Source organism: Rhea pennata, chromosome 2, assembly GCF_028389875.1.
Source record: "Rhea pennata isolate bPtePen1 chromosome 2, bPtePen1.pri, whole genome shotgun sequence".
NCBI lineage: Eukaryota > Metazoa > Chordata > Aves > Rheiformes > Rheidae > Rhea > Rhea pennata.
In genome coordinates, this window is record NC_084664.1 from 79,271,017 (window position 1) to 79,296,876 (window position 25,860).

General features: G+C 39.6%; 1 protein-coding gene across 6 annotated transcripts in view; it reads left to right on the forward strand.

Moving 5' to 3' along the window:
* TRIO (trio Rho guanine nucleotide exchange factor) overlaps nt 1-20,941 on the forward strand; it is a 255,536-nt gene extending 234,595 nt beyond the window's left edge. For 2 of the 6 annotated variants that reach the window (XM_062569805.1, XM_062569808.1), the window contains 11 exons: nt 966-1,143; nt 2,004-2,773; nt 6,814-7,061; nt 7,861-7,999; nt 8,359-8,386; nt 9,283-9,445; nt 12,049-12,170; nt 14,253-14,331; nt 15,007-15,207; nt 16,344-16,482; nt 17,768-20,941. In XM_062569805.1, the coding sequence (XP_062425789.1) occupies nt 966-1,143; nt 2,004-2,773; nt 6,814-7,061; nt 7,861-7,999; nt 8,359-8,386; nt 9,283-9,445; nt 12,049-12,170; nt 14,253-14,331; nt 15,007-15,207; nt 16,344-16,482; nt 17,768-18,310 (2,610 nt within the window). In that variant the 3' untranslated portion in view covers nt 18,311-20,941. Of the gene's footprint in view, nt 1-965; nt 1,144-2,003; nt 2,774-5,291; nt 5,472-6,813; nt 7,062-7,860; nt 8,000-8,358; nt 8,387-9,282; nt 9,446-12,048; nt 12,171-14,252; nt 14,332-15,006; nt 15,208-15,629; nt 15,682-16,343; nt 16,483-17,767 lie in introns of those variants that run through there. The other 4 variants (XM_062569806.1, XM_062569807.1, XM_062569810.1 and 1 more) reach the window with 4 other exon arrangements.
* The last annotated feature ends 4,919 nt before the right edge of the window (nt 20,942-25,860 follow it).

The following is a 25,860-nucleotide window of genomic DNA, read 5'->3' on the forward strand; positions in this document are numbered from 1 at the left end:
GTTTTATAATGTACAGTGTGGAGTCACTAGTAAAATCTAGATGTATAATCTTAAAACAGTTAGGTGTTTTCCTGAAATTACTTCCTATCAGATTTGTGCTCACTCTGATGATAAATGGAAATCTTGCGTCCTAGCTCTCTAATGCTTCCCCCATGAAGCCCACCAAAGCAGATGTTCTTGTTCAGAGCTGGACAAACATTCACTAAAAGTTTATTCTTCAGATCTGCACTGTGTGTACATCACACTACAAGGTTATTGTAAAGAAAGGTAATAACTCTTAAATATCCCTTCTGATGGGCTTCAGCTGAAATCAGTCCAAACGTGTAGCTAACGTTTGCAGGTAGTGCTAAAAGTCTTCCTTTTGGACTCGTGCTTTTTTGTACGAGTGAATCCCAGAGACAAAAGCATTTATCCCCACTTCAATCCTGCCCTGAAAAAACTGCTGAGAATTCCCACCAGCCTTCTTCCCAAAAAGTTATGAGTCCATTCTGCATCCTCTAATTCCCCACGGTGAGCTGTGTGCCAGCTGAGCACCCTGTCCCGCTCTGGCTTGACAGCGTGCTCAGAAGCATCACTGGCTCTGCAGCAGAAGCCTTCAGTGTGGGCCCTTAGTGGAACTCTCTGGTGGGCTCCATATTTTAAATAAAACAAATGAAGAGTGAGGTCTGATGGAGAGCACTTGCATTAGGCATGCCAAGATTGTTCAGGCACAGGATGTCAATAAACTGCTGCTGCACTCCCTGGAACAAATGCTGCTGCAGAGGGAGACAGGGGAAGCTGTGCCAAGAATGACATGTGCTGATCCTTAGTTTATTGTAATCCTTCCATTTCACAGTACTATTTTACTGAAGGAAATGATGATTATCTGACTTACATTTGAAGATCTGACTCTGAGCTACTAAGCAAGAAATTTTAGTGGTATGTTTCTCAGAAAACATACAAAGTAAATTTTCTTTTTTGTTAAGGTGAGTTGCCTTTCCCTGGAGGAAAATGTGGACAACGATCCATGTAAATTTGCACTAACGTCAAGAACGGGTGATGTCACGGAGACCTTTGTTTTGCATTCTGCCAGTCCAGGCATCCGCCAGTTATGGATCCACGAAATTAACCAAATCTTGGAAAACCAGCGCAACTTTTTAAATGGTAAATGATTTGCTTTCCCTGAAAATTCCTAATTGAGTTGAGTCTCTCATCTATTGTTTCTTGGCTCTGGAAGGTTTTTCAAGTTTCCCTTTTCCTGAGCTGGCACAGAACAGTTGGGCAAAATGTGCTACATATTTGCTTCAGAACAGATGCTGTAGCATTTATTATGAGAGCGGTAGTCAGAATTCACATGGTGTTCTCTTGGTGAAATTTTCCAAATGTTTTGTAGGAGTGAATTAAAATTGGCACCATCCTTTGATGAAGGGCATTTGCATAGCCCTTATAAGTAAATCCAAGTCTTTACGGGCTAAACCCAAGTGTTTTAAGTGTCTATTCAGAATATATTTTACTTGCATTATTTTGATGTCCATTGTTAGCATGTCTTACAGTGGCAACATCATTCAGTCTGTAGGGGAAGAGTAGTAGTAGTCAGTGTCTGGCATGATACCTGAAAGTCCTTGCTGTATTTTTGTATTCATTGGTTGTTAACGCGTCTTGATTTTTATTTATTAATTTTTTAAGAGCTGTAATATGTAGAGCAAGGAACTGAGAATTTAGAGTCACAGCTGGTGTTTCCCAGATTGGTTGCATGTTTGGGGGGGGGGGCGGATTTTGACTGATCTATATACAAATATTTCTCTCTGGTTTCAGCTTTTCCATCTTTATTAAAGTTACAGGAGATCATGAAGGGTAATACAGGAAAGTGACCTGAGGTCAATGGGATGACCAGCCTTGCTAAGAGAATGTATCTTATCTGAATGGTGCTTCCTTTGGCACTAAACACGTCCGTTTCAAACTGTTCTTGTTCCTTTTCCTGTCCCGCTTTCCCCAATCTCCTTCTCTCCTTCGCCTGTCGGCAGCCTTGACGTCCCCAATCGAGTATCAGAGGAACCACAGCAGCGGCGGAGGCGGCAGCGGGAGCAGCAGCGGTAACAGCAGTGGCCCCGGCAGCTGTAGTGGACTTCCCAGCTCCAGCCGTAGCAGGCCATCCAGGATCCCCCAGCCTGTCAGACACCATTCCCCAGTCCTGGTCTCCTCTGCAGCCTCGGCCCAAGCAGAGGCAGACAAGATGTCAGGTACGTCCATTCACAATCTCTCCCTGCCACACTACAACACCTCCTTAGAAACTGGCCTGAGCCAGCCAGACAGGCACCCTCCCCATGCAGAACCGGATGGTCCTCAGAGAGAAGCTGAGCAGATTCCCAAGATGAAAGTTATTGAGAGTCCCAGGAAGACACCAGGAAACATTTCTGGCTCAGCTGATGGAGCCCAGAAAGAATCTCGTGGAAGTTCAGAGGATGGTCGCTCAAGAAACAGCATAGGATCCCTGACGCTCGGGAAGCCAAGACCAGGAGCCATCTCACCAATGAACTCTCCTCTCTCCACGACTTTCCCTTCACCTTTTGGCAAAGAAACCTTTCCACCCAGCAGCCCCCTGCAGAAGGGCTCCTTTTGGAGCTCCATCCCAGCATCCCCTGCCAGCCGCCCTGGCTCCTTCACTTTCCCTGGGGACAATGACTCCCTCCAGCGGCAGGTCCACCGCCACTCTTCACACAGCAAGGACACAGACCGCATGAGCACATGCTCCTCGACCAGCGAGCAGTCAGTTCACTCCACCCAGAGTAATGGGGTAAGAGCGGAGCACTTCTGTCCTGCGAACTCTTCTAAAACCTTCCCATGCTCCCTTTCTGTGCGTTACCATCACTCTCCGTACTAACTTCTGGCTCTCCAGTGCTGTACTGCTCTGAAATAATCAACTATTCCAATATCTTCTGCACATTAAAAAAACAAAATTGCCTACCTCTCTGTGTATGTATACATAAAACATGTCATGACATGTATACAGACACAAAAGTAACTGCTAACATTAGATGCAATTTCCACCTCTGCTGAAAACATAGATCACAGGCTGATACTTACTAACTTGCTCTCCTTGCTTTTCCGTCTCTAATCTGAAGGCACATAATTAACATGCTGAACTGTGGCAGCCAGGGCACCATGAGGTATGCACTGCAGCCAACATGTTTTAAATCTGACTTCAAGATTTTAGCAGATTGCCTTGGGGCTTTTTTCCCTGTCACGTGCACATCGGCCACCATTGTCCTGTTGAGTTTTAACTTTGTTGGGACGTCTACTACACACTCCCTGACCTGCTTGATTTTGGTTTGTTTTTTCTTTTTTTATCTTTCTCTCAGCCTTAGTTGGTATACAGCATTCTGTCTTTTTAAAACCTATGTCTGGTCAAGGAAGCTCCCAGCAATCCACTCAAAACAGGCAAACAAAACCTAACTAAAATATTCTTCCTTCTACCACAACCAAAACTTCAGTGGAAAGTCACTAGACTCCACTTGTCTTTGCTGCTTTATAAGAGGAACTGTCTTAGGACATCTGGAGATTCAGTCTTTTAGTATGCACTTGGAGTGTTTGTGTGGAAAACTGGGGTATCAGCAGAGTCCATGTTCTCTGTAATAACGTCCACCAGGAAATGCAACACAGTAATCACAGGGTCATGTGCAAATACAACACAAAAATTTTAAGGCACTTGCCATGGATGTGGTAGGCGCGTGGTGGTGCCTTTTTTTATTTACTTATTTTTTTTTAATTGCGTTCGATTTTTCCTCGCTAAGCATTGTTCTGTTCACAAATGTGTGTTTTTCTACTCTCACAATTCCTATGCAGTACCGGTTTTGCAAATCACCTAACTTGCAGTACCTTTTTAAAATGCATGTATTCTTGATGAACTGTTTTAACACACAGAGCTTTCTTGACTTCTTAGTTCTTAAGCTTACTTTTATAATAGCCTCAAAGAAAAAAATTATGCTTTGCATGTTTTGTATTCTTATCACAATCTTCTTTCAACTTTTCATTTGGTTTAGCTCTGTCTTGTGTTTATCTTCAGTTTAGCAAAATATGATGCTAATATATTAGCTGAGATAACTGGAATATTTGGCAGTTACTACACAGCATGTGGATCACGATGGTGGTACGTTTTATGTGCAGAAACATCTTGCACAGTATTAATATCGTTCCATTAAAAAAGAAAGAGAGAAGCAGAGTGGCACTAATTTTTTGAAACATTTGAATTTTGATACCGCCTCAGGAAAGATCCCATAGCTTGTTTTTATATTCACACATTATGGTTTACTGTAAGATACGACTTTTTACGTGCACATATGGCTAAACTGCATGTGGAAGCCCCTGTGTACATATGTGAGGCTTTTAGTGAGACAGGTGAGACAGTTTATATCTAAGAAGGAGAAAGAAGAGTGGCTCTTGTTAATTTTTCAAGAATATGGGAGCAATTTTTCAGGTTTTGATTGTAATCCGATATTTGAGGTCAGTGATGACCAGCCAAACTTGCAATAGAAAATCATTTACTGTACAAGAATGATCACCTCCTTGAAAGGAAAAAGAGAAGACTGTCTTCCTACAGTGAGAATAAATTCTTATATAAATGCATTCACAAGGGAGAAAGGTCTGTTAACTGCTAAGTGACAACTTTTTAACAGATTTATACATTCTTGTTCAAAATAAGAAATATTCAGAGTTCAATCTGATCCTTTAGGCTTGAACTATGAAAAAAGAGATTTTTATATGTTACAGGAAGGTCAGTCTTGCAGTTTTATAAATAATGCTGCATGCTAAGAAATAGTATGTTCGGGAATAGTGTGTGGAGAAAGGTTTGGAGTTGGGGCTGGTTTTGCTCCTTCAGCCTTCCCCATCTCCTCCCCCTTTAGGTCTAACAGAGAGAATCAATAGTAGCTTGCTATGAAGCTAAAAGTATCTAGCAAATTGTTATTTTACTCTAAGCAGTGACTGAAAATAAGACTTGTGGGTTTTTAATTCTGCAGTTTCTGGTTTGCCTTAAGCATGACAAGGCCTTGCTGAGTACAACAGATCATGTAGACAGTTCTCTGAGCCAGTCTGACTGGCTCTTTTCCCAGACCAACTGGAATTGCACCTCCCCAGGATGAATCTCTCCCTTGTGTAGCATTTGCTTCAGCATCCTAGTAGGAATAAAGTATGGACTTGAATGACCCAGTCAATTAGGTGTTCCAGTCAGAATAGATCTACAGACTCAGGAGAAATGCAAGCATCAGAGTGCTGGACAAGCTATAAATGAGTAATCTGAGACGGTTCCTTTCCAGATATCTTGATTTCTCAGTAGACTAAACAGACAAAACACCCTCAGGGGAAACACAGGCGCTGAGAGAGCAACTCGTTCAAAGCCATGAGCAGATTGGAACAGAACATGGTGTTCAGGGCTCCCCATGTACCGAGATGTCCCCAGAGTCCTGCTGCACCCCCTCAACACTGTTGAGATGACTGATCTTTTTGAGAAAAGAGAAGGTGACACACTCTTTTAATCTTGCCAGCCAAACTTGCACTCGCTGCTAGCACATATGTATGGCAGTCACGCTGTGCGAGCCATAGTAGCCTGCACCTACAGCTGGGTACAGCTTGCTTGCTTCAACATGCCGATCACCAGCTTGGCCACTACTAAACAATAGCAACCCCTCACTGATATCAACCTGAACCAGTTTGAAAGAACACACACACAGACACACACCCCTCCCTCATATCACATTGTAAATGAGCCATTTGCTTTGATTTCAACTTATTTCAAGAAGAAAACCACTTATTTCAAGGAAAGGTTGCACAACTTGATAATAATTTTCAAACTTCTGTTTATTAAACCACATATGGGAAATGCAAGCGTGGGCAAAAACAGCCTTACTTTAAAAAATGGAAGAATAATTCCCAGTGAAGTCATGGCCAGGAGAGAGCTATTTGTTTTGAAAACCCTCAGTAGTAATGTATATTACCAGAGAAAATGCTCAGTGAGTAAACAGACAAAATTCATGAACACTAGCCGAAAGTACAAGGTAAGCATCTAACAATACACAGCTATCCTAGTGACTAAAAACAACATTTCCTGCTTTATTCTGAAAATTCAGTGGGCCTATTTTGCACAAGAAACTTGAATAGTTTTTAAAATCCAGTAATTTACCTCATCTCACAAATCTAAGGAACAAACCTGATCATGAAGATTCAACCAGTGAGAAGTCTTGAGGTTTTTAAGAGACATTATCAGAAGCCTATTTTATTCTTTTGTAATTTGACGTGTTTGGCATGCAAGAGAAGCCTAATGTCTGAGAACTGAGACGTTCTGCTAGGAAAGACCATATATTTTTTGTTGTTGGAGTTCCTAGTGTTTATCAAGTGAGTTATTAACTGGTTATATTTTTGAAACTGCATCTATAAGACTTCATGATGAATTGTCCCCAGTGCTGTATGGTAGTTCTGTTACCTGATGAAGATGTTCAGTAAAGGATTCAGAGTCAGAGCCTGAAAGGAATATAAATTGGTGGCTATATATAAACTGAGTCTTAATAAATAGAGAGAAAGTAATCTTGAGTAAAAGTAACAGGAATAAATTGCTGCTGCTTTAAGTAATACTATTCAAAAATCAAGCTAATTTACACAAGATAGACACAGCCAGCTCTAGAAGAGAAATCCTAGCTCTTTGCTCTGACTGTGCCTTAAGCTATGTGGATTATGCAGATCTTGGTTGTAATGGTGTGGGCCGAGAATAGCCTATCGTCTTCATGAACTTTTCATTAGTTCTTTCCCCCCTCCCCTTCTTTGTGCTTCCGCTTGACATTGCAGAGTGAAAGTAGCAGCAGTAGCAATATCTCCACCATGCTGGTGACACACGATTACACGGCAGTGAAGGAGGATGAGATAAATGTCTACCAAGGAGAGGTCGTGCAGATTCTAGCCAGCAACCAACAGAACATGTTTTTGGTGTTCAGAGCCGCCACTGATCAGTGCCCCGCAGCCGAGGGCTGGATTCCCGGCTATGTCTTGGGGCATACCAGTGCAGTCATCATTGACAACCCTGATGGAACCATCAAGTAAGTGTCTGGACATATGTAGAAGAGGAGGAGTAAGAAAAATTTCCCATTTAGACAAGACTTTGAAGCTTTTAAACCAAAAGTTGAAGCTATCTTTGAGAAATAAGCATCAAGTTGGATGAATATATGAGAGATGTCTTAGCCCACTTCCAACTACAGAATAGTAAGAAAGAACCCAGAAGGACCTATTTTTTATTTAAAAAAAGAAAAAAGAAACCCACTATTTATACAGTCTTCTGGGAAAAGAATATAAAATGGCTTAAGAGCATGGCTTAAGAGCAGTAAGTTATTGACTTAATGGTATGAGCAGCCAGGCAAGACATCTTTGTTTGTGCCAAATGGAATGAGATTTCAGAGTTCCCAGCTTTCCACCTGGAGCCACAAACCATTTGAAATTGGCTGGTTGTGCTAGGAAGACTTCCCTCAACACTGTAATAGGGAAAATCATGTCATATCAGACTACCTACCAGCTCTAATGTAAAGCTCCTATAGACTTAGAGATGGATTTTATGCTGTTCATTGCTCAGTTTGATTGACACTTTGTATTTGCATATTGAAAGTTTACTACTCCAGCAAAGATTTCAAGAAATACTAAACTACTAAATCTTACCAGTTTGCTTACAGTTTTAACTAAGATTAGCATGCCTTGTGAAGTACACAGTATATTTCATTTCAGTATCTATTAACACAATGAAATAATGTTGAAACATACTTTACCGATAGCATTTCAAAATAGAAAGTATAATGCAGAGCTGAGAGTTGAAAACAATTGACCAAAGTTTTAATGTTCTGCATTCAGGAAGTCAACATCTTGGCACACAGCACTCCGTTTAAGGAAGAAATCTGAGAAAAAAGATAAAGACGGCAAAAGGGAAGGCAAGCTAGAAAATGGTTACCGCAAATCCCGAGAAGGACTTGCCAACAAGGTTTCTGTAAAGGTAAATGTTACAAAGATATAATAGTTTCCAAAAATAGTCATATTAGAGTTTCTTTAAAATCTAGCCTCTAGTTCTAGCTTCTGTTGGAATTTCACAGCAAGTAAATGGATGCAACAGTGGCTTTAATGGACTGTATTTGTCCAGACCCAAGACAGGGAGGTGTGATTTTTGAGCCTGCAGATGTGATACTGCATAATGATACTGCAGAGAGAGTAGTGCTGTACTGATATTCTGATGTCCAAATGTGTCTTGGATCTTTGTGGGTACACCTAACTTCTGCTCTCACTGTGCTTTTTCTACCATTCTTTAATTTATTATAAGGTTATAAGGACATTAATTCTTTAATTTCTTCTTTCCAGCTTCTCAATCCCAATTACATTTATGATGGTAAGTTATTTTAATCTTTATAATTTGATGAAAGCATAGTTTACTCAGTTCCTAATGTAATTAATTTCAAGTGAATTTGAACAGAGAGTTTTCTATCAAAATGTATGTAGGAGTTTGGGATGATTTTTTGATATGGGGTTTTTTTTGTTTGTTTGGGCAAGAGATAAAGAAATATATCAGAGCTTTTAAGATGCAAGATGCAAGACTTTTGTTCACAAGGACTGTATGATGTGCTTTTCAGGAAGATTTATGCTGTCTTCCTTTCCTAATGTGTCTGCACTGAGATTGTATGGAATTTGAATTTCGTTGTATTTGTAAAATAAAGTCGGGAGTTGGAGACCTTCTGCTTATTTTTTATCGGCTGAAACTCCAGGGAGCATTCAGGGCCTCTCCACTGCTGAGGCTGATTGGGACAAAGATAGTGGCATTCTGGAGTCAGAGCCACACTTTTTTCTTTTTACTTGATTCACAAAACGAAACATTTTGAGTTTGATCTGTAAGCAAAGAGGGAAACCACCACACTGCCTCAACAGATAGGTGTTTTGTGTTCCCTTTGCAAACTTAGCTGGACATAAAGATAACTTTGCTGAGCATAACCTCCAGTACTTTTCACTGATGGGTTTTCTCAGGTTACTTGGTGCAAACAGTGTTTGATTTGCCATGATACGGTTCCAGGTTATCCATGGCATAGCACAATAGGTCATGCCCAAGTCCATGCAGAGAAAAAGTCATTAACTCTGCAGAGCCCTAACAAGAGGCCTAGTCACTGATGTGCTCAAAGAGATAAACTCTTGGAAACATTCAGTGCCTTTGTCTTAAGTAATAATAAAGAGAATATGAAGGGAATGGAAAAGCAAATTGGTGATCTTCAATTGCCATTAATTTTCTTTTTTCAGTTCCCCCAGAGTTTATAATACCATTGAGTGAGGTAACGTGTGAGACAGGAGAGACCATCGTGCTTAGGTGTAAAGTCTGTGGTCGCCCTAAGGCTTCAATTACTTGGAAAGGTCCCGATCATAATACACTGAGTAATGACGGTCATCACAGCATCTCATACAGGTACAGTAATTTGTATAATTATCTCCTTATTTTAAAAGGAAAAATTCATGTAAGCAACCCTAGTGGGTTTGAGGTGTTTGTGGTGTTATTCTCAAACACATCTCTCTACCCCTCCCAATTGAACACCCCAAGAAAAAACAAAGTGACTCCTAAACATATAAAAGGATTCTGATTCTGTGCAGAAAGCTTTGGTTGATAGTTATTCAATACCTGACTTGCTGCTATCACGTACACTCTCAGAAATAAGTGACAAGAAGTTTTGGAGTTGGAGCAAGCTGGTAAATCTTAGTGGATAATTTTAGTGTCATGAGATGGCTTTAGTTTTATTATGTAGTTAACCTATGTCATACCTCTGGCAAAGATGACTGCTAAAGTTCCCATCCCTGTATCACATGTTGTTGCCCCTCAGTTGTGCCACTTACAACCATTCCTGCGGGACCATTCTGTAAAAAGCATTACTGTGATGATTAATGATAAAAAGCCATCTTCTTTTCTCTTGAGAAAGTTTTTTCACTGGGCACTTTTTTATCTGGATCCTGGGTGGAAAAGGGAACCTCTATGAAAGAATAGGAACTGCTGAAGCAATTATATTTTGTATTTGAAACTTCAGTGCAAGATGGCTTTTGTCTGTGAGGCTTAAAGGTGGGGTTGCCCTCAGATGAAAGTACTTCACAGTTGGGATCTTCTAAAAAAATTCTGTAAATTCCTCTGAGTATGGCTGGTGGTACCCAAATGTCATAATCAGTTGATTTAAAAGCTATCTAAAACCAACCATCTAATGCTTGAATTAGAACAGCATGCTGCAACATGCCAATGCTGTGACATGCCATAAGGCCGATCCTTTGATACCGCTGCTAGCATACCATCATTTTTAAGGCAGATGACTGCTTTCAGAAAGCCTGCACTATGGCATTTTGCAAGGAAACAGCCTCTGGTTCCTGCTAACATTAATGCTGCAATCTTTGTAGCTGAAGCACTGAGACTAACGTTTTTGCCTTACTCTGATAGAATTGAACAGACTAAGTGACAACTCAAAGAGCTAACCAATGAGAGAAATTGTTGTATTTTGGAATGTGAAACTGCATATTAGAACTGTTTCTTTTTTAAACATGCTTTCTGAAACGGATGCTTTCTGAAAAAACATCTTTTTATATACAGAAAATTCTGTTTATTGAATAACTTCAATTAGAAGAAAACTGAAAAACTGAAAACTGCCTCATTAGTGGATACAAGAGCATGTCATCTTATAAATTGCTGTATGATACAGCCCAAATCATCTGCAGACTTGATAGCATGTTATACAGTGTTTTATTTTTCTTAGTGCTACTGCTTTTCTCTTTTTGCTTGGTATGATTTTTGTTATGGAGAGACAAAGGTACAGGAACAGCTGTGCTACTGTATCCAGGACCACTGAGAGAGATGAGTAAGAGCTAGGTTCTCTAGGTTTAAATCACTGTGGCCTGTTACAGTTGCACAGTAATAACTGGTAAGTCCTATTGCTTGTGGCAGCCAACTTTTTGAAAATGGTCAAAAAATGTCCTTTAAATGGGGGGAGGGAGTTGTATTCCTATGTCAATAAAATTATATTCATTTCCCCCCTGAAATTAAGTGGTTGAGTGAAGACTGTGGCAAATACCTTTTGGCTTAGTCAGTCCAGTGATTTAGAGTTATTTGAATGGATCCAAAGGAAAGCGATAACAAGGCTGGATAGTCTTGAATATATGCTCTGTTGTTTAGAGTTGTTTTGAGAGTTGTTTTGAGCCTAAAGGTGAAATGCTTGAGGGAAGACATGCTAAGTATTCACATTTGTTAAAAGACTTGTGGAGGCTGAAGGAGAATTATCCACTATCCATGACAAATGCTCCAAAATTAATAGACATGAATTGCACAGAGGAAGGTTTAAGGAGATGTTTAAAGACAGGCAGAAAGGCCAGTTGAGTAATGAGGAGGATTGAGGAAGTGTCTGCAGAATCTTTCTCCTGTGGTCTCATATATCTTATTGCTGTTTGTGCCTTGGAACAGAGGGAAAACCTAAATATCTTCCCAGCTTAATTCTCCAGGATTCTAAAGTCTCCAAAGTCATGGTTTGATGCACCTTTTGTATTAAAGATCCACTCCTACAATGGAAAAATGCTCTGAAAGTACAAATGTTAGATCAGCTTCCATGTGCTAGGCATCAGGGGTGGAAATTAAGCTTCCAGAAAGAACAATGATGGACCATCTCCTTGAAGTTTTCTCAGTATGAATTCTCATAATTAAAGGAGATACAGGGAGCACAAAAAAAAAAAAAAAAAAAAAAACAGGGCAAGTGCTTGATTTTCAGATGCAAAGAAGTCTGCAAACTGGAGACAAAGTGCCATTGGGGATATTTGCTTTTCTGATAGTCTGAAATATGTTCCAAAATATTTCAAAGATACAAAATACTGTAATTCTGATAGAGACTTCTGAAATGGCAGAGATAGAGCTAGTAGTGCTTCTCCAGAGAGCATATAGGAGCTGGAGCATAAGAAATATTAACATTATTGCCCTACCTATGTCTAATTTCCTTATTTTAAAGTCTGTAAAATGAATATGAAGTTAATGATTGACATTATGTTTCTCAGTGACTTAGGAGAGGCTTCACTGAAAATCATTGGCGTTACTGCAGAAGACGATGGTATCTATACGTGTATAGCTGCAAACGATATGGGTTCAGTTTCATCCTCTGCCAATCTACGAGTTTTAGGTAGGCCTGTCTCTCTGGGTTCTTTTTGTTTTTGTTCTTTTTTTAATTAATTACATTCAAAGCATCTGAGATTTCAATGGTAGGTACGTGTTATCCATAGGGCAGAAAAAAGAAAAAAAAAAAAAAAGGACACTTAAGTTTCCTTCTGTTAAGGAAGTACTATACCAGTCCTTTCCACCTGCATGCGATCCCGTCTGATGTGCTGTAGGTGACCCTGCTTGAGCAGGAGAGTTGGACTAGATGATCTCCAGAGGTCCCTTCCAACCTCAAACATTCTGTGATTCTGTGAAATAAGTTTCAGTGTTTTGTTCATGTATTCATTTATCTTCCTCTTAAGTGTTGTGGATGCTACATTTTTAGAAGTGGAGAGAACATAATGAGGCAGGAGAATATAAGCTTTCTTACATGCAGGTTTAACCACTGATACTACGTGGGTCATTTAATTTATTGAAGGGCCCATTCCTTCGCAGGAATTAATTAATAAATTTGAGGTGAAATAGCTCTGTCTCAAGTTGATCGTGGAAAACAAAATATGATACGAAATGTTTCATTCTGTTTTTGTACTTACATCTCAGTGGATATGGAAACTTGTAGGGTTGTCCTGAACCTCTCCAAAATGTATTCTTCCCTTTTTCCAAAACAACTTCACAATTTTCTTGGAATGTTGAAACTGACCTTGGAAAGATGTGTCTATTCAGACAATCTCTTCTGAAACTGTTGGAGATTTATATTCGATGCTGCGATTTTATGGTCTGCTTGTTGGCAGATACAATAAGTATCTTAGAGTCAACATAATGAGGTGGTGATTATTCCTAGCACTTCCTACTAATTGAACCAAAGCTTTCAGCAGACAACCAGTAGTTGAGCCTTGTGACAGGTATATTGCAATAGATAAAAGACAGAAAAGAAATTCTTGGCCTCTACACTACTGTTTGAGTTTTTGAGTTTTCTTCGGGTAGCTGCTACGTTGTCTGATCACTTTAAAAGAAAGAAAAAAAAAACTGTGGCAGATGTATTGTTGATAATAGCCATAATGCAAGATACCTGTTCTTCTGGCTATTTGGTTCAATTTGCCAAGATTACTCGTTCCTGTACAGACAATCCCCCCTGCACCGGAATTAGTTCCACTATAAAATTTGTTCTGCTGCTTTGGCTGAGCTGCTCTCACGCACAATCCCAGTTGTCTTGCTGCCAATCTGTGTTACATGCAGATTAATGGGACAAGATGGTTCCATTAATTGTGTGTCAGCCAAGGAAAGTTTCTGGTCAGGAAGCAGAAAACTCCCAAAGGATTGGAAAGAGTCAGTGTGAAACTGTGCTTTAAGAAACTAATATAATGAGTGTCCTTCTTACCCTATCACAGAAGCCCAAAATGATGGCCAGAATCAGGGTCACAAAGGCCTTATGGCCCAAACTACCATCTTTCTAGCCACGGTCATCTCACTGACCTTGTCCAAAAGTAAGCATTTATTTTTCATTCAAAAGTAAACCACAATTTGGTATGATATCTTAGTTACTTGATAACCAACCTCCAAGAGATGGGCAACCATATTTCTCAGCTCTATCAATACTTTTATTGGGAAGTGCTGATGGTTGTCATGAGGCCTCCTGCCATTTGTTTCCCCATCATTTTGAACGAAAAGAAAACCCCAAGGCTTCCAGAATGTATGAAATCCTTCTTAGTCCTTTGGACTTCCGTGAATGAAGCCATTTGATTGCAGTTAACTCTTCTGCATTATCTCTTTCAAAATACTTTTTGACCTGAATAGTTAAGTCAAGTCAAGTAAGGGGCTTCATAAACCATCAATAAAGTAGTTGATTACAGAAACAATTTTATCTCCCACCTGCGAAAGGATGGAAAATACGAAGGTATCAGTTGCACGCACCCAGCTTCAAACCAAAAATGATAATGGTCAGTCTAAGGCAAATTCCTCCTAAAATTTATTCCCAAACTGAATATGAAGTCCACATATGTCTCATTTGCATCTGAAAGAGTTCCTTGGTTATAATGACAGTAGTGTAGTTCTGAGGAGGATCTGACTATATTAAATGCTGGACATACTGTGCTTCTCTTTATTGTAGGTCCTGGAAATGATGGGATCATGGTAATCTGGAAAGACAACTTTGATTCCCTCTACAGTGAAGTGGCAGAGCTTGGCAGGTATGTTGTAATGTTAATCTATAAAGACAGATGTTTATTGCAAAGTATGAACTTCTCAGTGGAATAATCAAATTCTCTAAGAAAAATTACTTATATGAAGCTAATAAGCCAGGATTATATTGTGTTAAATAGAAATAAGGAAGTCAAAATCTTGCCAGCACTAGATGGCACTGCATAAACAGAACATATTTAGGTTGAACTAATATTATAGATTACATGAAAGGTGTGTGTTCTGAGAGGCTCTATAGTCATTTTTGAAGTACACCTTAACATGATTGATGCTGCTTCTCTAGTGAAGCTTTTTTTATTGAGAGTATGAAAATTTAAGCCAGAAAAGGTCCAAAAATGAGCAAAATGCAAAATAAATTGTACAGGCATTATGTAGACATTATGCAAATTGTGTAATTGAGTAGACATACCTTTGTCTGCTTAATGATGAACCTTTGAAAGCTGAATGCTACTCTGACTTTGAATTGTCTGTGAATACAATAAAAAAGTTTTCTTTCCAGAACTAATTATTTATCCAAACACATTTTGTAGAAGATGCGTACACAAAATTCTTGTTTATGCCCAGAAATGGCTTTATTAGAGATCTAAAATTAGGATATTTTTCAGAGTGCAGGTATGTCCTTAGTGCATCTCTCAGCTAATTCTTCCTTTTGATTTATATTCCAGGGGCAGATTTTCTGTCGTTAAGAAGTGTGACCAGAGAGGAACCAAGCGAGCAGTAGCCACTAAGTTTGTGAATAAGAAGTTGATGAAACGAGACCAGGTTACCCATGAACTTGGAGTCATGCAGAATCTCCAGCATCCCCAGCTCATTGGCCTTCTTGATACCTTTGAGACCTCCACCAACTACATACTAGTGTTAGAAATGTATGTGGACTCTAACTTAATCTATAGAGTGCAATCTGTACATCTGACTTCCCAGGGCATTTGTTATAGTTTGTGAATAAGAAACTAAGGCTTAAGTTTGGAAACACCTAAATAAAATCATGCAGTTAGCATTTTTAATAGCAGCATTAGATAAGTTTAATGATTTATTAAGGAGGAGTCTAGTAGGCTTATTGAACTGACATGTAGGTAGTAATCTTCATCTGAAATTACAGAAATTATTTTATATAAAGAAATGGCAGAAGTGAATTAGGAATATTCTAATCTGGCTATGATTATTCCTGCAACCTATGGCAGGACACAGCTGGTCTCTAGCATTATAATGTCTTCTGTCTGTTTTTTTTTTTCCTTTGCTCTACATAAACGTAGTCTATGGATTTTCACCTGCAGTTCTATTCATGCAGTGTTTAAGTAGAGTTCTGCAGCAGTTACCCCTTCCGCAGTTAATCATGATGGTCAAGATTTCAGATTTATGACTAGCAGCGTAGAGTGCTTACTGTCCTGTAAGTAAACAGACCAGTAAGAGCATGTAAATGTCACTGTTCCAAACTATGCACCCAAAATAAATACTAAGATCACTTCCATAATAATTTAGGAAACATCACAGAAAGACACTTTTGCAGGCCTCTGGTAGCCAGTGGATTAAAACTGCAAGTCTTCATTATTTAAACTGGAAGAGGTTTACAGTGCTGCTAATAGGATTTCAGTTGAATACATCCATTGTGTACAGAACAGAGTTAGGTACTTGGGATATACTGAGGTTTGTTTCTTTAATTTTTAGCTAAGGATAAAATAGAAAACACTGTAGTTTTGAACAGTTCTGTAGGCCTTTCAGTCTGACAATAATACTGTATTTCTTCCTTTCTCCACCCTTTGCTTACAGTTTGAAGTTAATTCCCCTTATTTTAGGTGCAGGTCAGCTGTAAACAACATAGAACTTTCTCATCAGCAGGCAGAAAAATTGATCAAGAAACAGTAGCTAAGTATCAGAAACAGTGAAATAGTTGTAGTTAAGGGATACTTGCCTTGAACACTTTTCATAACTTTGAAAACTGACTGTACGTTTTTCTTTCAGCTCTGATATCTGTATTAAAATATAACTCTTGTAATTCCAATAGGGCTGACCAGGGTCGCCTTCTAGACTACGTCGTGCGATGGGGAAACCTCACTGAGGGGAAGATCAGACTCTACCTGGGAGAGATTCTGGAAGCTGTGCAGTATCTTCACAACTGCAGAATAGCACATTTGGACCTAAAGGTGAGGAGTGAATAGGCTTACTAGCAGAGAGCGCCGTTCCAGGGAACTGAATACCTCCAACTTCTAGAAACTGGCAGCTGATAGTATGGGTCTGTGAACTGCTTCAAGACTGTATGAAGGAATCTGGGTGTGAATACTACCTGCTGGGCAGCTGTTCCAGCCCATGCATTTTACTTGGGCCACAAGGATTTGATGCATTCTGGTAGAAAAAACTCCATAAAGAGAAGATTTTTAGCTGAATTTGAATTGAAATCTATTCTTCATCCTTTTTTTTATTATTTTTTTCCACCTCAATTTGAATAATGAGGATTTTTAGCATTGAAAAGTCATATTTGTAGGCAGAATCTCTTTTGCTGAAAGATGTCATGGTGAGAAAAAGCTAAAAGAGACTGCATCTTCCTTCCACATGCTTCTGTTTACCAAGCAGAACCAGTTTTGTCTGCATATATCATGGAGACCAAAAATTTAAAGTTTTCTATTGCTATAGGGAGCACACTAGCACTTTTTCTGGTCTTGGAGTATATAAAGGTGAACTACTTAAAAACTATTTGTAGGTAAGTACAATTAGTAGCTTAGTAGGTAAGTAAAATAAATAATTCTTATTGTGGCAAGATTATAGCTAAAGCAGCAATCATGTCAGAATTAAAATCATAAAACAGTTCCAATTTCAGCTTACTAGTCGTGGGGCAGTGCTACTGAATCCATGTGTGTCCACTCAGATCCTTTTCTGCCATAGGGTCATGGTAGTTCTTTAATCCCATCAGTAAAGCTAAAGAAACACCAAATTGTTGAATTGTATTGAAAAAGTCATAATAGTGTAGACAAGGTCTTTCAATATTTAAATGCAGGTATTTGTTGTCTGTCTGTCTGTCATAAAGCAAATACAGAGTAGGTGTTTTATTCACCCTGTATTTTTAGTTGCTGTTATTTAAGCTGTAAGCTCCCTAACAGAATTTTCTGTGAAACTTTGCAGAGCTGTTATTGTGAACATCTGCAGTCTTATCTGGCAGAGCTGTATTTCCTGCAAATATTATAATGCCAGCAGCTGAAACACATTCATTTCATGCTGCAGTTGGCAAGAGACTGCCCACTGGTTGGTTTGGGGGAAGGGCTGATAGGACTGCCTAGGAGCTTTACAGAGCTGCCCTTGGGCAGTAATCCTTGTAGCTTTGTTACATTTTTTGAGCTGACAGTGCTGGCTGGGAAACAGTAATGTTAGAGCATTAAATGCATGTTAGACTGTCTCAAAAGATGACCTTCAAACCTTTTATTTTATGTTTTCTAGCCTGAAAATATTTTGGTGGACCAGAGTTCCACTAAGCCAACAATAAAACTGGCTGACTTTGGAGACGCAGTCCAGCTCAATACCACATATTATATCCACCAGTTACTTGGAAACCCAGAGTTTGCAGCTCCTGAAATTATTCTTGGAAATCCTGTTTCCCTCACTTCAGATGTTTGGAGCATTGGCGTGCTCACATATGTCCTTCTTAGTGGCGTCTCTCCTTTCCTGGATGAAAGTGTAGAGGAAACTTGCCTGAATATTTGCCGCTTAGACTTTAGTTTCCCAGATGACTACTTCAAAGGAGTTAGCCAGAAGGCCAAAGATTTTGTATGCTTCCTACTTCAGGATGACCCAGCTAAGCGTCCCTCGGCTGCACTGGCCCTCCAGGAGCAATGGCTGCAGCTGGGGAACAGCAAAAATGCTGACAGCATTGACATATCCAGACTGACTTCATTCATTGAGCGGCGAAAACACCAGAATGATGTTCGACCCATCCGTAGCATTAAAAACTTCTTACAGAGCAGGCTCTTGCCAAGAGTTTGACCTTGCCCGAAGTTCTCTCATTCTCTTTCACCTGCCAATCAAGACTGGAGATAGACTCCTCTTGCCAATCAGACTGGAGATAGACTCCTCCTGCCGATCAGCTGTTGACTTGAATTTTGAGGAAAGCAACCACCGAGCCAACCAGCTGCTAGCGAATGTTCGTGTGCAAATGCATTGCAAGGAGACCCGTGCGTGGCTGCATGTGTGACTGGCAATGCAGACTTCACTGGGGTGGAGGATGGTGGCACTGTACTCTGCAAAAGGCAGTCACGAGCGATACAGTATTTTATTCAGGTTTCTGCAAAAAAAATAGGTTTTTTTAATAAACAGGAGTTGAATTTTGCAAGTGAACTTAACTACCGTTTTCAAGATTTATTCAAGGAAGAAATGCCTATGTTCAAAGCACTGGTATTAACAACTGAAATCATGCCTGGAGAAGACTCACCAAGATGGCTGCCCATGGATACGGCCTCCATTTATAACATCTGGTTTTCACTTGGTCCTAGAGCTTTCCAGTTGCCTCGCCTGTATGTATCTCACGTAGCAGTGCACTGAGATCAGACTCTGCTTTTAAGTGCATCCAACCTCAAAGTTTTTGCATACAAATAGAATGAATTGTTTTGCTCTGATAAAATGTAGGCCTTACTTGTATATAGACTGTTTCCTGCCTTCAGTCTATAATTTTTTTTTCCCCCTCGTTATCCTTTTTTACCCCCTCCTTCCTAAATGGTGGTATACCACTGTGCGGGTCTTCAGTTTGGGTCAGTACTTGCTGTCCCTTTTGTAAAGGACTTCAGGTTGGTGCCCAGTTTGCCAACTTGATTGCTGAGCAGTATGCAGTAGGATGAAATACTGTAAATGCACTCATTTGGGATTTTCTTTTATTTCATATCATGTGCAATGTTGTGGCTTTAACATTTTATGCAACTATTTATGAGGACCTCTGTTGTAACTGTAATAAATATATAGAAAAAGCACATACTTAGTACGGCGAGCTTTATGGTTTTGTTTGCGTGTTTGGGGTTTTGGGGTGGGCAGGGGAGGGTGTGTTGTGTCACACTGTCATTATTAGTTTAAGATGAGGGTAAGCATAGGATTTAGTGAAGACTAGTCAGTTTTAAGGATTGTTTAAAAAGAAAAAAAAAAAAAAAGAGAGACAAAGAGATTCGTATCCCAAATCTCAAACTGGTTAAGAAAATTTATTATTATATTCAAAATGCCAAAGTATGACTTTCCCAAAATCAGTCTCAATATTTACTACTTTTTAGGATTTTCAAATCTGTGTTTACTTCTTTCTGTGAAATGAACAAATGAATTTTGTGCTCTTTGAAGAAATACATTCAAAAAGTAGTGGTCAGGTGATGAGAATCTGACACGTAATGTAATTGTCTTAGTAGCTGTTTTTAAGGTTGAAGTAATATTAACGTGAGCTATTTAAAAAGGCAGAGATGGTTTTCTGTGCGTCACTGAGTTCTTCTGGGTGTGTTGTCACCTATGTTTGTGTGAAATGCCATGCTTAAAGAAACCAAGCCAACGTCCCACACTAGTTAGGTATCTGGGTCTTAAGCCATAACCTAGCTTGGATTAATTTTGAGCTTTGCAGCTTCCACTGTACTCTATTTATTCCTTTTTTGGTTTTTTTTTTTTTGTTTGTTTGTTTGTTTGTTTGTAAAGCTGTACAGAAACTTTTTAAAAGAAGACAACTGACTTCAAAACTGGATGTGTATTCGTACCAACCTCATAGCGTTATGTTTGTGTATTATTTTCCTTTATTGTTTCAGTTAAATTTTTACTTTATTTTGCATGTATATTTCTTTGTACAGTGACATTACATGTTTACACAGTATGACGTGATGTAAATATTTTATTTTGCCATCAGTTATTTTGAAAAAAAATTAAACATATTTGACATATTTGTCTGATCTCTTGCTTTAAGATGTTTGAAAGGCTAGGTTTACTTATATTTTAATTGGGCTCTGTATTTTAAAAAAGTAAAATGTTTTATTTCCATAAAATTCCATTGGAATTGCAATGATGTATCTTTCTTTCATGCCTTACAAAATAATATTTGCCTTTGCTCTATATGTTGAGTGCTTTGTAGTGTACTAGTTGTTTTTGTATAAAATATGTGAATCTCTAACTGTGGAAATTGATTACAGTCCTCTTTAGTAAATTTTGCTTTTCCAAGGTTTTTACCAGATGTTCCCAGTAAAAGCCAAAGGCCTGTATTTCAGTTTAATATGGTTTGGGGTATGTAATTTCCTACATCTTCATAATGAATCTGGAATACACAAGAAGAAAAGTCTCTTGCATCATACAGACTGTTTTTTATTCACCCCTGTAAGGGACAAGGCAGAAAGGTTTTTCATTTTATACATTTAACTCTCTCTTTTCTGCTATCATTAGCACATTTGCAAATCAAAATAAAATTAAAGGTCAGGGGACAATACAAAGTGTTAGTGCTTGTCCCTCCATTGCATATGTGACTTCCCTTCCCCTACCATCCCCGCTGTTATGTACCTGCCACTGATAAAACTTGCTTTTATTCCTCACTGTTTACTGTGGATCATTGTGAGAAGGAATATTCAGTAAAAATCTACTGCCAAAGGTGAACAATTGGAAACTTTTTCTATGACTGGGAAATAGATGACAATTTGTTCTTAGAACCATTTGTGTCCTTGAGTTTTCTGGAGTACTACTTTCTTGCCTGAGAATAACCTAAACTGGGGAGAGAAGTTACCCAGACAGAATATCAGGAGATAATGTGCCTGTATTTTTTTCAATAGCAGAGATGCATTCCCCTCAGCTGACATTTTGAAATTCCTATTTAAACAAGAGTGGGCTGTTACTAGCCCAATTTCATGAGTCTCCTTACTTGGGAAAACTAAAACTAGTATCTTTCAGCAAAGCAGGGATTTCACCAAAGCCTGATCTTTTGTCCTATAGTTTTCAGCTGAAGTGCTCTTCAACTTGGACTTTTTCAAATGCTCTCAAGAGAGAGATCTATATGTAGAGCCAAATAATGCAGTTGAGTCAAGCAAATGTTCGAAAGCTCACTTGGCACAGTGCTCATCGACTGTCTTGCACACACTGCAACAGCTCCGCAGGCTGACAGAAAGGAGAATGGAAACCAAATGCATGGTGAGAAAAGTTGACATGAGGTTTCTGATGCAGGAATGCTGTAGAGCGTAGGCAATGGTAGTGGGCACAAATGCTGAAAGGGGAAGGAAAAACAAAACAAAATGACAAGGAGGTTCAAGAGAAGGAAGTATCCAAATAGCTCTGCCCAGTCATCTGTTGCTGGTTGCCAGCACTTCTCTACTTTGAAGTCGGTACATAAACAGATACTTTTTCCAAAGGGGGTTGGAATAGCAGGAGTTCTGCAAAGTGCTTTTGGTGAACACAGCTGAACTTGAAAGCCACAGTGCAACTGCTAAGAAAAAGGTTTGCTATATAGTATTTCCCTGGTCAGGGAAGCAACCTACACTGTATTACTAATTGGCAGAGGCAAGTACTTTAAGAAAACTCAATACTCTGCCTTGTTGCTCACCTCTTTCAAGTTCAGCGGAGAACGTAACACATGTGCTTAGTCTTCTGAGGTTGTCCCTGTAAATAACCTGTAGCCACAATCTCCTTTAATGGGGCAGGTGTGACCTGAAGTAGCTACTAATAGTTTTGAGTTATACTTGAGGGCCTTGGCAATAGCAGTGGTACCTTTGAATAACACACACCTGCCAGTGCTCCTGAGGAGCACGTTTAGAGAGCCTTGTTTTCTCCTGTGTAACTATGGAAACTGCTTATGTAAACCATTCTCATTTTGAGATGGGAATACTGAAGTGTCAATGATGGAAAAACAATCAGTTGTTTCTCCAACTCCAGAGGCATATTTAGAACAGGGCACAACAGAGATCCTCCAGAATGACTTAGGAAAAGCATTTGGCTTCCTACAAAGTAGATTTTGGTGCCCATGCAAGCCTTATTAATAGTATGTAGTGTGAAATGCTTGAAAATATGAACAGATATTCTCTGCACATAATGTATTGCATGATTTCTCAGGAAACATTAAAACCCCCACTGCTGTGGTAGTAAGTGTAGGGCTCCATCAGAGGGGCTGATGAGTGAGAGATGAATAACCCAAGGGCAAAAGCAATCGCTGGCTAGAGATTAAACTCCATGGTTCCCAAAATCTTAACATGTGAAGAAAGACAGGAATATAATTAACCAGTGTTTGTGGGTGATAAAATGCATGAGTGGTTGGTATTTGGGAAGGTATTTGGACAGCCACTAGTTGCTACAAACAGCAGTATATTTGTGTGCTTTTTGGATGGGAGCCATCAAGTAAAGGATTCCCCTGGGATTTTGGTCAAAATTTGCTTGAGATTCCTGCAAAGAGGGTCACTGTCTCCGCTCCAGGCCAGACCATGAGCTAAGCTTTATCTACCCTGTCAACATGTGTGTTTAGACTCAGCAAGGGTGTGATATTAGCTTCCCCACTGTAAGGATTCAGCTGCACATGGAGGTAAATACAACCCAGTAAGCCTGAGTTTCTGCAGTTGTGTAAGCCAGCTCTGTATTTGTCAGAATCTGACAATTTTGCTGGAATTGGGTCTCACTGGAGATTACATTAGAGAGTGACTGATGTGTCGAGCATTCTGCAGAGGTGGAGGTTGTACTTTCAGCACATTTTGTGCATTCGCATCTGCCCAAGCAGCCAAAGCAAGAGCCTTTCTCTGCACACGCTGTAAGGCAAGAAGAGCCCAATGATCCATTACCATTGCAAGTGAGCTGATGCCCGCTGTTCTTTCTCCCCCCTGGCAAGCAAAATCACATGCCAAGTACCCCAGGCTTCACGTGCCTGCCGGCCATTGTGGCATTTCCCCAGGAAAAAAGCCCAATGGTCCTCCGTGGCAAGCCGTGACACTAAGCATCAACATAAGAATGAGATTTTCCCCCTTTCTTCTCTTCTTTTTTTTTTCTTTCTGACTGTTCTGTGCACCAAGACCTGCCACTAAAGCCAGGAGCCTGTTGTGTGGGAACAGAAGAATATGCTGCTCCCTTGCTGCTTTTTGTCCTAAAAATAAGAAATGCTTCTCATCTTGCATGATTGGCTTCCCTTATTCTTACCAAAAGAGCTGGGGGAGAGAGGGTGCCACACTTACTGAAAAGAACAGTCCAATCTCACTGTGTTTCCCTAGGAATGCTAGGAGACACAACACCACACTTGCTACAAATAATTTAAATGCCCTAGCCTAAATTTAAAGCTCTGCTCTGGCCCTTCCACTAGGAGAAGCCATTATGAACCCTCATGTTAGAGAAAAGCACCAAATTTCCAATTTCCCCCACTGGTCATAGATTAAAACGATGGAATGTGATAGAGGGATGTCTGGGATTTAAAAGATGTGCTCTTTGAGCTATCTTCAGGAAAGGTGATACTGTTTTAATCATCTAATTATCCAGATCAATAATCTGAAAATAGCTTTTTTTAATGAATTTTATTCCTAATAGACATCCTCCTCTTGACTGCTGGAGGGAATTTTTATCTTTGCTGTCTAAAGAAATGTGTTCCATAAGACACTTGGGACTGCATCAATTATGGTAGATAAAGCTTCACACTCAGTAATTATACTTGTAATAATATATTGGTCCTTATTGCTCCAAATGTCTGAGTTTCCCAAGAAAAATATCTTCCATTAAAAAAAAAAAAAAAAAAAAAAAAAAAAAAGTTATTTTGACCTCCAGATAGGATGAAGCAACACCAAAGCAGCACTTAAATCTCTGCAACCCAAATTTTCAGCTGCTCTCCCCGCTGGGCTTCCTGACCAAATAATATTTTCACATTTTATGGATGAAAAGACCATTGAGGATTATTTAATGCATCTAATTATTGGTTTGAAATAAACCTTTGATATCCATGACATCCTGTGGGTTATGCAGTGTAGCGCTATAATGCACAAAGAATCACCTTTCGCTTTGGAAAATGTGATGAGCCATTCACCTCTCCCCCTTTTGTGTGCTGCTTGTGACTTTAGTCTTCTGCCTTATTTTCTCTTGGTCATCTTTTTATCAAGCTTGAAAGTACTGGTGTATTTATTGCTCATGAGGAAGGCATTCATCATCTTAGTTTCCTTTCTCTGAACCTTTTCAGTTGTATATTTTCTGTGACAGGAGAGAGCAAAGCATCACACAGTATTCATGATACAGGTGTATCATGAATTACAAAGTTGCAAAATTGCACTTTGTTCTCTATTCCTTTCCAAATAATTCCTAAAGTTGAAACTTGCTTTGACTTCTTTTCAGTGCATACTTCCTAGCATTTTAAACCCTGAAAGTTTTTTCCCCATTTGAGTGGCAATGGTCGGTTTAGAGCCCATGATCGTGTGTATAAAATTTGGATCTCCCCTTCAGTCCCTCGCTCTATGAGCATCATTTTTTGCTTGCCGAATTTCATCCACCACTTTAGTGCCCAGACTAAGCTGAGGCATTATCATTGCTTTAAGGAGATTGTTCTGACACAGTTGAGCGTGGAGAACTGTTGCATTAAACAAATAAGAGCTGGCTACTGTTAGCCTTCATTTTACTACTCAGGTAATTACCTCAGCTTCCCTAACTTTTTCAAGAACACCTTTCATAGGAACACGTCCTGACAAGAGAGTTTTCTCACCAGTTCCTGGAGCCATGCAACTCATTTCCTTTCATTCCTTTCATTCCGGGGGGGGGGGGGGGGGAACATAAGCCCCCTGGGATTTGATTAAACTGAAATTCTTCACTTTCAAATTTAAGTTCAAATATCAATTTTGGTGAGAATAATGTCCTCACTTTGACAAGAGGACTTGCTTGGGTATCAAGCAGGAGGCCAATTTCCACACTTGAATTTGGTATTAGAAGGATCTCCAAAGATTACTTGCAGAAATGTCCTATTAAGCTTCCCGCAGTCTCCCCTGACAACAGTCAGTACTGAGAATTCACTTGGCACACCCAGAACTCAGTGTCTGCTGGGCCTTAATATCCCCTGGGTCACTTCTAAATACCAAGGAAAGCTGGCAGCAGCTGGAAGCTTGCCCTGTTGTGCCAATGGGAATCTGCCTCATCACTTTTGGTCATACAGCAACCTACATCATGTATCTTGCTTGTTTGTACAAGCAACGATGTGTGTAGCTGAAGATCATATGCTCCCTTGAGATGGATGGTTCTTCAAGCTACCAGCTTCGGTGATGCCAGGATCCTCTGAATATTTGCAGAATGAGGTCATTTAATTTGCCATCTCTCTAGTCTGGCAGTGAGAGAGTGCTTCCTTTTTTGGTGATGGAGCTTTCTTCTGGGCCTTGGAGGGTTTGGGACTCTTAGTTTGCCAGAAAAAGCATCCTGCAGATGCAAAGGTGGGTGTATGTGCTAGTCCCAGATACAGGTATTTATATGCCCATTGCTCTATTCTGTTTTTGTTGCTCTTGCTGGGAATGTTAGAGCTTAGTGGGCAGAGCTGCTTCTCGCTGATGGGACAAGTATGACATAGTCATTAGTATAAGAGCAGTCATTCAGGGTAGAGTGACCTA